The sequence below is a fragment of the Anomalospiza imberbis genome, chromosome 13 (genome assembly GCF_031753505.1).
Source record: "Anomalospiza imberbis isolate Cuckoo-Finch-1a 21T00152 chromosome 13, ASM3175350v1, whole genome shotgun sequence".
NCBI classification, from domain to species: domain Eukaryota; kingdom Metazoa; phylum Chordata; class Aves; order Passeriformes; family Viduidae; genus Anomalospiza; species Anomalospiza imberbis.
This window is the reverse complement of record NC_089693.1, coordinates 3,399,739-3,411,055: the sequence shown is the minus strand read 5'-3', so window position 1 is coordinate 3,411,055 and position 11,317 is coordinate 3,399,739. Positions and strand designations below refer to the sequence as shown.

General features: G+C 44.4%; 1 protein-coding gene across 3 annotated transcripts in view; it reads right to left on the bottom strand.

The window, feature by feature from the left end:
* Positions 1-257: 257 nt before the first annotated feature.
* Positions 258-11,317, bottom strand: part of ADAMTS17 (ADAM metallopeptidase with thrombospondin type 1 motif 17) — a 158,309-nt gene continuing 147,249 nt past the window's right edge. The window contains exons 23-25 of one of the 3 annotated variants that reach the window (XM_068203621.1): positions 6,640-6,817; positions 3,930-4,477; positions 258-1,999 (exon numbers count right to left, since the gene is read on the bottom strand). In XM_068203621.1, coding sequence (XP_068059722.1) covers positions 4,326-4,477; positions 6,640-6,817 — 330 coding nt within the window. In that variant the 3' untranslated portion in view covers positions 258-1,999; positions 3,930-4,325. Of the gene's footprint in view, positions 2,000-3,929; positions 4,478-6,639; positions 6,818-11,317 lie in introns of those variants that run through there. The other 2 variants (XM_068203623.1, XM_068203624.1) reach the window with 2 other exon arrangements.

Below are 11,317 nucleotides of genomic sequence, written 5' to 3'. Positions count from 1 at the left end.
CCAACCCAGCACTGCCAAGTCCACCACTCCACCATATGCTTGGGTTTTTAAGGCTGCTTTAGAAAGATGCTCCTCCCACCTCCAAGTGCCCTTTTAGCAAGAATTCAGCTGGAGTGGGACACAGATGATGGCATCTTTGTAAGACAGGCTTGGAGAGTACCTGACTGCAAATACAACCTTCATTGTGCTGGGGGGGAGCTAACAGTACAAAAGATTCTGTCTAATGCCTACAACAAAGACATCCAAAACACGTGGCACTGAAGTAATTCTGTTTATTTCACACCAGGGGAGAGTGCAGCTAGGTTATGCAGATACCTTCCCAATGGATGGGATCGTTTTGCTCCAATATAAATTTCCACATGCTCAGCACTGTTCATTGTCAGGGGGTGCCTGTGGAGCTGCTGCTCCCTCCCAGCTCAGGCACAGCAAGAACCTTCCCCAAAAGCACTCTCAGAACGTCCCTCTCCCCAGGGAGAAGCTCCCCCTCCCCACAGCCTGCCCAGGCACACACAGAGATATCCCAAACACAGCCTGGCATGCTCTTCCCAGACAGCAATTTTCTACTGTTGTGTCACTGACCACAGACCTGGCAAGGTGTTAACATCCCTGTGCTTTACTTTGCAACCTGACTAGGGCAAGACCCATCATTTCTTGGTTTGTTAGCACACTGAGAACTCTGAGGTGCCAGAATTTTGCTGCCAAATGACCCTTTACACCGACCACAGCAATTAAACAGTTGGCTTGGATTTAACCAAATCCCAGTCTCAGTCCAGTATTACACAGATGCATAATGTACCACTTACAGCTTCATTCCTTTCTCTTAATTTTCATGCTTTGGGTTTGCTTTATATTTTTGTTTCAAGTTCAGAAACCTTAAAGTTGTTATGGAAAAAATAAAATTTATTATTCAACATATTCAATTTGTTCAAAATGGAATGATTTTTTTTTGCTTTAATTTACAACTGGTTCCATTCAGTTTGACTGTTTTTTATCTTTTTCTATTTATAACCAGCACCAAGAAGAAAATTACCATGGATACAGTACATATGCAAATTAGCTAATGGAAAAATATATACATTTCACTCTGTAATGAGAAAACTTAAATGATATTATTGCCATGGAGAATATATCCCTGTATTATAATAAAATATCAAGCAATAATTGACTGCTAAGATTCTTTTCCACCAACAAAAAATAGCACCATACATGAGATAGTGAGAATCTACACTCAATAACACAATTGTGCAACTAGAAATGTACAGTACTTTAGTAACAGTACAGAGTATTGTTTACAATATGGAAATACCACCACTGTAATCAAAAGAGCATCAATCTCTTATGAACAACTAAGAAAAGTATTGTTGTAGATACACTGAAACAAACAGCTTTTCTTTTCACCAGAATGTGGGAACTGAGGGCAGAGCATAGCTGTGACTTCATTGTAAAGCTCCTATAAAGTGATAAAAACCAGAAGTGCAGGAATATTGGACAGAATTAGATTTTTTTTTTTTTTATTATTTTTCTGGCTGTTATGTGATGGGATGGTTGTCACCATGTGAAGTAAGAGAATTGAATAAAATTGAGCTGCGTTGTGCCATCAGTTCTTAAAAATGTTGGGGAGGTTTGATTATAAAAAATACAAGGCTGATGCATGCTAATCTGTGAGAGCAAGTGAGGTGTTTTTTTCTGAGTGCTCATACAGTTGAAAAAAAATCTTTGTAAATTCCTGTTTCCTTAGGTAGGACCCAGAACTTGGACCTAAGTGTCCTTTGGGTCCAGGATGCAGCAGGCTGGGTGAGGCCAGAGGTCTAACCAGCCCAGCACCCTGTTCTGGCCAGTGGCCAGTAGTGAATCGTTACTGAAAAACACAAAACCTAAAATCCTTCCTCTCCTATGTCCTACCTTTTGCCTAGAGAGGGTCACAGATCAGCACCAGAAGGAAAACGTTCCTGCTGTGGAGAAGCACCTTTGATTCCCAGCAGTGATAGTTCACACAATTCTGCCAAGGTAACAGAAAAAAACGTTGCCCATGAGAAGAAAACAAGCCAATTCCAAACGGAGTGAGGGGTGTCAGGGGACACAGGGGTGGCTGTGGGGGCAGCAAGGACAGTCCCAGTGTCACTGCAGGCTGAGGGGGAAACACCACTGTGAATAAACCACATAAACCAGGTCCTCTGGGCTCTGTCTGATCTCTTGGAACGTTCTCATTTGCCTAATTGAGTATTTTCTAAATCTTCCCTGACACCCCTGCCAGCAGTTTTCCCTTGAATATTTGTTAAGTACTTACACAACCTCTGTGCTGGGCAACAGGTTGGGAATAAAAGAAAAAAGGAGGTCTGATCCTGATTATAAATTGCCAAAAAAAATCCAGTATAACAAAAACCAAGCTGGAATCATTTCCCTGATAGAGAAAATCATCTGAGGCATTGGAAAGCAGATCTGTTTGAGACAGGCACTTGAGGAAAAAAGGTATGCAAATGTGCCCTTGTGCATCAGGCCAGCCCTGATGCACACACATTCATTTGCACACTCACAAGCACAGATGTAAATGTGAAGCTCACACAGGGTTAGTCTGTTGATGAACATTATCTCCCTGTGCTTGAAAAAATCAGCCCTTAATAAAATGCTAATATGTTATTACAGTGAGGTCCTGGATATGGAAAGAATGGTACTAAGCAAAAATTGCTTTAAAGACATGTTAGGTACTAAGAGTCTTTATCCTTCCTTGCATTGACAAAAAGAGACAACAGCAACAAAGACAACCTGGGGCCAGGTGAGAGCTGCAAGCCAGCCCAGCCCGGGGGCTGGAGGAGCAGCTGGGCTTGGTTCTGTGCTCAGCTCCAAGGAGTCAAACAGCCCCACGCAGCTCTAGAGCGAGCACAAAGCTGCAGTTATCCAGAGGGCTCTGTTCCTGTCGCGAGGAGGGGGCTGAAACTCAACCATGGCCTTGGGCCCTGGCAAGAGAATGAGGCTTGTTGGAGCAAGATGTGTTGGGAGACACTGATGTGTGTGACAAGGGAGGGGACAAGCCCTGCTCTGGGCAGAGCTCCTGTTTCAAGTCTCACATCACAGAGAGGAGTCTGGTTTAAAGTGCAGAGACATGGCAGAGAGTATTGTGTGTGCAGCACCTGCAAGTGCTCTGACAGCACCAAACCTGACAGCACCACAGAAGTGACACAGGGAGCATTCAAATTCAGCAATGGAAGTCTGAGCCCTTGGCTTCCCACAAGCTCCAGGTTACACTTTCAATGTCTTGCATCCCTGGCTACTTCTGGTTACTCCAAAAGCTACATAACCTCAGCTGTGTAAAAGAGCCCAGAGACAGAAAACACCTGTTCTGCTCCCCACTACATCCTTTTCATAAAGATTGTTCCAAATTCAGTTTCTGTTCCAACCCTATCCAGTTTCACAGTCCTCTTACAACAACCAACAGTCTCATTATCTGATTGACTTCTAAAAACTGGAGAGAGCTTAGGCCAAGCAATCCCTCAGTGAGCTCTACTGGATGAAATGATTTCTGGCTTCTCCCATCTCATGTAAATGGTTCTTGTTTAAAAGTAACTATCTACGGCTGTTAATAAGCTTCCATTTCATTAAGCTCAGAGAAAAATTAGGTTTCGTAAAAGAAACTCTATTCTGGGGAAAGATAGAGAGGATTGTTTTTTAAAATTAGAAGGAAAAGCATCCTCTATTAGTGGCTATAAAAATATGACTTGGAATGTTGTATTTAATTATACTGAGTTTTCTGTAGGAAATTTAGAGATGTCCATCCTCTGCTATCAGTTTTCACAAGCTTTTACAGAAAATCCTCTCTTTAAACTAAACCTTTCATTTATGCATGTCCCTCCAAGCCCACTCTGCAGTGGGATAACTGGGAATTGAAAACAACAGATAAAAGCCAAGATTAAAAGATTAAGTAATGTCTCTACCTTTGCTGAATTATTTTGCCAGAGGCCTTCCTCCATGGAGGTACCCATAACCTCATCCAATGTAATCACTTTGCAACTCTTGTCCTTTTCTTTAATGGTAGCAAGCCATCCAGTGGCTGGTGATTTAATATATTAAGAAAGCCTTAACAAAAAATGTAAGGATGTCAAAATATTCAGAAATGATTGGCTCCTTGAGATGACCCTTTCTGTGTGTTTTTTTAAGGTGGATGAGCAGATGACTTTGGTATCCAGTCTGTAGGATTAGTTTCAAGTCTCATTAGGTGTGCTTTGGGATCCACCACGCTGTAGCAACTGATGAAGTTCCAGTACTCAGACCTACTAGTCTGTGATTTACATACAAACAGCTGGAAGACTCTAAGGAGTGGCACAGGTTCATTAACTCTTCTGCTGCATCTTGTTTGCATAAAAGTCTCTGCACGTCTGGCAGCAGCGCTGGTACCACCGCATGTCCTGGCACAGGTTCTTCTCACGGATCACCCTGCAGTACACTGTCCACTGGTCCCCCGTGCACTTGTAGGTGAGGGCAGCTTGGGAGGAGACAAGAAAGGAGAAACTGCCAGATTAGCCAGGGAACAGAACTGCAGGTGTGACCAAAAGCCCTGCACCCGAGGGGAGGGAGGGCCACGCTCGCCGCCGGCACTAGAGAGCAGGTGAGGTTCTCTCTGCCAAAATACTGGGCTCTTGGAAGTGCTTCCTTCCTTCCCTGGACTTGAATGGGGAGTGCAAAGCTCCTCCTGTTGCACCTGTTTTGTCTCAGAGGCAAACAGGCCTGGATGAACAAAACATCCAAAGATGCAGCCCAGATTTAAGGCCATGAACTCCACGCTGCAGTCAATGGGATGGAGATGAATAAATCACACACCTGGCAAGAACACCCGAGACAGACCTTATGAATCTGAGATGGGAGTTCACATAACAGACACTAAGCCACAAACAAGGCCAGGACTAATATTTCAGATGTCCAAGGTCCCTCATAGTTTGTGAAGGAAGACAGGAAAGAAGGGACAGGATAAATCCCTCTGAATGTGTCATCAATGAGAAACACTGGACACAAAAGCCAGGTGAGGTGAACTCCACACTTAGATATTTTTGGAAATGTTATCCAAGACAAGAAACCATTCTGAAGTAGGGACAAGGCAGCATGGGGTTTGTAGACTACTGGAATTTTTTTCTTATTTTCTTTTTTTGCTTCCATTGCAGAAAACAGAAAATTCTGTTTAAAGATAATCCAATTAGAATTGTTTATAAGCAAAAAGAGCAAAACACTCAATGATATGTCTTTCCACTAATATCAAATATCATTGTTTCTGGCCCTGGTGATTCCAAGCCTGGTTTAGAAACAAAAGCATCCCAAATTGCTTGCAGATTATTTTCAGCAGGGACTTGAGCCTCCTCAGTCTTCTAAACACATGAGCATTTTATTGCTTTGTCCTAAAATGTGAATTAGGATGGATTTTTTTGTCTCATCAGTGTATCAAGGGCTTACTTCTCAAATGAAATGTTTTCCTTACACTATGCTCTTAATGCTTAAATATCTGGGAAGTATTCTCATACCAAAAGAGGATAGAAACCCCTCAGCATGAGTGCATTTGCAAGACTGAAAGTCCCCATTTTCTCTTAAAACATCTGGTAAACCTTTGGGGAACAAATTTCAGTTCAGAAGCTTCAAGTCCAGTCCAAGTTTAAGTGTTATTTAATACTGGACAGCACCATTAGAAAATGGTTCTCTATTATTTAGCAGCTCTGTGTTTTCATGCGTGTTAGAGGTTTCTTAGCCTGTAAGATCAGCTTTGAGCTCAGATGTGACAGAGGAGGCTGCTCTTTCTGGTAACCTCTTCTTGTTTACAACCCAGCCCCTTCTACCAAAAGGGGACAGGAGGCACCCATGAGGCTGGGTCAGTGTAGCTGATGCCTTAATTTAGCTTCATCTTACTGGTGATGATGTGTGAAATGTAACAAAACCAACTTGGTTCTTGGAGCTGTGGTGGAACACACAGGGCTGAAGTTCAGAAAAATATATATTTAGTATATTTATATTTTATCCCCTTATAAACCAATGTGGAAAATCATGAGATCCCCACAAATTTGTATTAATAGAGGCATTCTTAACTAGTGGCATGTCTTAAGTACAGTGTTAGGTGTTTTTGGAGACAGATGGTTATCACCATATTCCCATCCCAGCCAGGGACACAAGGAATGCAGGGAGGGTGAGGATGAGGACAGTGACAGAAAACCACAGGGTCAGGAAGAGGCTGGATGCTCTCTTGCCCCTCTGGGCAAATCAATCCATCGAACCACCTGTCAGGGTCATGTATTTCCTTGGGACACAATGAATAAATGATCCTACTTCACACTCCCTGCAGCACAGGCAGCATGTGGAAGGGTTTGTGATGGAGAAAGATGCACCTGCCAGCTCCCTCACCTGTGACTGATCAATGAATCAATGAATCAATCAGTCAATCCGATCAATCACCCACCATTTGTGTGCTCCTGCTGCTCTCTCAGCTCCATCCCCTGCCGTGCCAAGCACTCCACCTGGGCACAGCCTGAGCACAGCCGGGCTCAGACAGGACCTACCCTCTCCAGACCTTCAGGCTGGAGTCTGGCCGAGCCTCTCCCGATTTCTGGCCCGGACAATCACTGCAGCCCCCTGGGCAGCTGGCACCTTCCCCCCAGGCCCCTGACTCACCGAGCCTGGGCGAGGTGATGGTGTTGACGTTGATCCTGTCGTTGCAGACCTCCTGGTGGCACTGCCTGTAGGCCGCGGGCTTGGCCAGCGCCGGGCACTCGCTGCCGTGGCGCCCGGTCACTTTGTGCATGCACTGCACCACGCGCGACTGCAGCCCCTTGCCGCACGTCGAGGAGCACTGCAGGAGAGAGCACACTGAGCACAGAGCTCCCATGCCAGAGCACAGCAGAAGTCACTGCCAGAGCACAGGGTGCAGCCACTGCGCTGCTGAGGGCTCGCAGCTGGGTCACTGTGGCAGCCAGGGTCATCTCCGTGCGGCTGCTGTGCTGTCCATGATGGTTTCGCACCTTCAGGGAGTGCTGTGAGCAGAGGAACTCACCTGGCACAGGGAAGGAACCTGTTGTCTTTCTTCCCTCTGTTCACCTACTCTGACTGTCCTCTGTGGATGCCCATGGGGTTCAAGAAGGCAAAAATGTAATTCCCCCCACCAGTCATGAAGAGGCAAAGCTGAAAAATGTGTAATGCTTAATTATGGACCAGCAGCTTCCACCTCCTTCTCTGTGAGGGACCTGGTGGTTCTTGGTTCAAAAGCCTTCTCCAAGACTTGGATGGTCTAACAAGGCTTCCTCCACAGACAGGATGACCACAGCCAGGTACTGACATCAGATAAATCCCAGGATTACAGCAGAGGCTGGCAGCTCCTGCGTGCCCAGACCTCTGAGCTCTGTCCTGGAGAGAACACATCAGGTATTCCAGTATTCACTCCCATCTATCCCTGCTAACTGTCTGGCATTTGCCTGTCCTCCTGGGAGCAATTGCAAATAGTACTCATGAGTTTTGGCTGCTATTAGCCAGGAGGCCCAGCCTGTTCACATGCTCTCTTTGTTGTCATACAGTCAGAGTCCCTCCCTCTTCCTCTGGCCCAGTCACTTGTGATTTACAATGTCCTACTTGCACGCTGTTCAATTTTAATAAAGCAAACACAGTGAGCACAGGGAGGTGCAGCAGCTGGAGTCAATAAAAGAACCTTGTATTTAACATAAAGAAACAATGGCTTGCAAGACTTGGGTAAGATTCCTGTTTGTGCTAAAGCCACACACAAGCAAACGATGGGGGAGAGGAGGAGGTGAGGGAAAGCCCAGGAGGTATCAACAGAATCATGTAAAAAAAGGTCATGTTTTCTGTCCTCTGCTGTTTCTCACCAAAGTCAGGGCATTGGAGCTTTCTCCCTGACAACCACCATCACCTCAGAGAGGTAATTCTCAAAAGAGAGATGCCAAACACTGGAGAGGTTCAGAAGATGGGCATCACTGAGGCTGGACTGAAGTCCAGGTACAAATCCTGTGTGTGCAGTGGGGATGCTTGTGAGACCCAGACCCAAGGGCAGAACATGTGGATGCACACAGGCTTCCACCTCTGCATCCAAGGGAGATGAGTATAGCGAAGCTGTGGTCATTTTGCTGGAAGTATCACAAGAAACCCTTGCAGTTTGGGGTTTTTTTCCTTTACAATCTTCTTATTTCAATTTAGGTTCAACACACCAGTTTATAACAGCTATTTTTACACTTAGATTTTTCAGGTGTTGAAGTTACATAAAAAATCGACCACTGTCAAATAATACCTCAGCAATGATTATAGTATTTAAGATTATGCTGAATGAACCCTTCCCCTGCCCTATAGTGAGCTATTCAAAAAATCAGGAAATAAAGTCTCTGATTTAAATCCCCTTCACTATCTGAATTTATGCAGTGAGAGCTGGGCACTACATTAGTTTTGTGTGTCCCTCAGCTCTTTCTCAGCACTGAGCGCCCTCAGTGACTTCCACCAGCCTGGAAGTCACTCAGGCATGACCACTGGATTCAAAGTGAACTATTTTCATCCTGATAAATGCAACTATTAGGCCCTTCCACTTCACCAGTCAAATGCAACCTTTAATCCTCAGGATTTCAGTGGCACTTTTATTCTTCACAGTGCTTTACTAAACTTAATCCTCCCCAAACTCTTTGCTTTGGGAGGGGAATTGTACATCCATTTTGCAAACAGAATCGCTGTTATCACACAGGCATTAAATAACCCAGGCCATGGCCTTCCTTCACATGATTGTAACAGTGAGCCTGAAACCTCTGTCTCTGGCTTTTAAGCACTCCCTGTGCTCTTAACAGGGGGACATGGGGAGAAAGAAGGGAAAAAAGGACCAAACCAGCATTTTTCTCATAAGGTGAATTAGGTTTTCAGGTACCAACACAGAAACACTCACCTACCTTTATCTGTGTTCCTGTCTCTGCATTTGTTAACCAGCAAGGAGGGCAAGCAGCGAAATGTTTTTGCACAAACACTGCCAACTCCAATCCTCAGACAAATAACAGCAGAGCTTTTGCCCGAAGCAGTTTTATTCCTTCTCCTGGGAGACTGGGATCATCACCTATGCTATGCAATTAGTTTTTCACAGCCAGCAAGACAGATTTTAACATCTTTCTTGAACTCTTTAGGGCTTGGCAGCTAAAGGAAGGTTGGACATCTGGCTTATTTTAAGACGAAATTTTCAACTCAGTACTTGGATAGTCTCTTTCCTAGGAATTTCAATAGGAAATAGGAATAGATACAAAACACATACAAAGGGGGAATTGTTACTCATGCTGCACTATGAGAAGAGGACATCATTAAAAGAGGCATAAAAATCAAACTCCAACTGCACAGCAAATTCCCATAAATACCTTCTCTCCTTCTCTGGACAGCTAAATGGCCTGCCATGGACTCTCTGTTCCCAGATGTTTGTGGAGCAAGGAACAATATCCACAGAACAATTTGCAGGGCTGGATTCACCAGAGAAGACCCACCAGCAATGTGCCTCCTCTGGGAAGCTGGGGCTGGGACAAGGGGTGAGCAGAGATGCTGGTGCCAAACGAAGAAGTGGATTTTCCCTTCCACCAGGCACTGCCAGTGGTGTCACCATCACTAAAATGCATGTGCAAAATGCACAAATTTAACCATAATGCCCTAAACTGACAACACAAGCACTGTAAACTGGAAATCCACCCCCATGCAAAGATCAAAGGGTTGCTCAGCACTGTAAAATTGAGGTGGTTAATGAACAGCTACAAAAAGTGAAGCTAATGAGAGCCCCTGTAACTCCCAGTTCAAACACTGCTTAGGAAGGCAAAAGCAAGACAAAAATGCCTGCATTCACATTCTTTGGCAGTAACATGCAAGCCAGTGGGGATATCCAGAAGGAAATAAACTCACAAATTGTCAAGGCAGCAGCTGCATTCAACAGCTTAAAGAAGATTTACTCACTGAAAAACCCTAACCTTAGGAGCAAGCTATGATTTTTCAACTGGAATGCTATTTCCACCTTAGGATCCTGATATGAAAACTTGAAATCTAGCAAAGGAGCTGACAGATGTCTAATTGCTTTGAAAGCAGATGCCTCAGGAGAATATTAGGTATTAAAACAGAACGAATTTACAAGAAGTGCTAAGGCCTGTCAGGGCCTTCATCAGCTCCTGGTCTACAAAAGATAGCCAGAGAAAGAGGGAGGAATGAGAATGACTTAAGCCAGGGCAGGGCTGTTGTTGTGGGCACAGCAGTGAGTCCAAACAATCCCTCTGTTGAGGCTTAATGGGCGCAGAAAAGGTACAGATTTACCAGCACAGACACAGGTTCAGGACTGAATGGGATAATGGATCATTGCTGGGGGCTCCTGGAAGGCTGGGATAGATTTCAGACCCCAGGACACCTTCAGAAATGTCACTTTTCTAACCTCCAAGAGATAGATGTAAATATATTTTTTTTGTAAGAGACTTTTCCCAGCAGAAGCAGGTCACAGCATCCCTCCAGCCAATCCTCAGCACACTCCAGGTGGAGAGGGCTGCTCTGTCAGAGGGAGATCCAGTTCTAGATGACTGTCATAACTAAGCTGCAGGCAAGATGGGGTTTTCTCTTTATGCATCAGTCTGCAGTCATCTGATGTTTAAAGATACTGGTTTGTCCCCCGTTTGCTGGAAGTTGCTGAAGCCAAGGATAACACCATGGCTAAAGCTCCAATATTGAGAGATAGAGTCATGCTTTACTGACTTCAGAGTTCAAGTATTCAAGGCGTTAGGGTAGAGTGTTTTTCCCCTCGGGGGTCTTATTTCTTGCCTCTATGAAAGTCGGAAAGAAAGCAAGAGAAGTTCCTATTAAAAACATTCTAACACAGCATCTGAGATGAATGACAAAGGTCCTGTAATTGCTCCCTTCCCGGGACCTTAATAGCACACACATGTGTGCTCTGAAAGCCAGTGCTCCACACACCTTCACATCAGGCTTTTTATGAGGATCACTAATTTAAACCCCACAGTTCTAGCTGAAAAGCAGCGTGCAATACGCTTTCATAAACACCAGGTCAACTTTCACCACGGCATCATGCTAAAGAAAGAAATATCTGTCTTTTCACTGATAAGATCTAATTAGCCCAAAGCAAACTGTAAGCTGTTTTTCAAGCTTCCTTGTTCTTTTCATTGCTTTCTTTTTTTTTCCTTCTTTTTGAACCCCAGATCTGTAAAAGAACATATCTGGTCTTGCTTACAACAATCTTTCATTTGGAAACTTTTGTGAAATGACTGATTTGTTTAATTTAGCCAAGAAGAAAAAAATGCATACCCTTCTGACTCAGTATGGGAAGAAACAATAAATTATG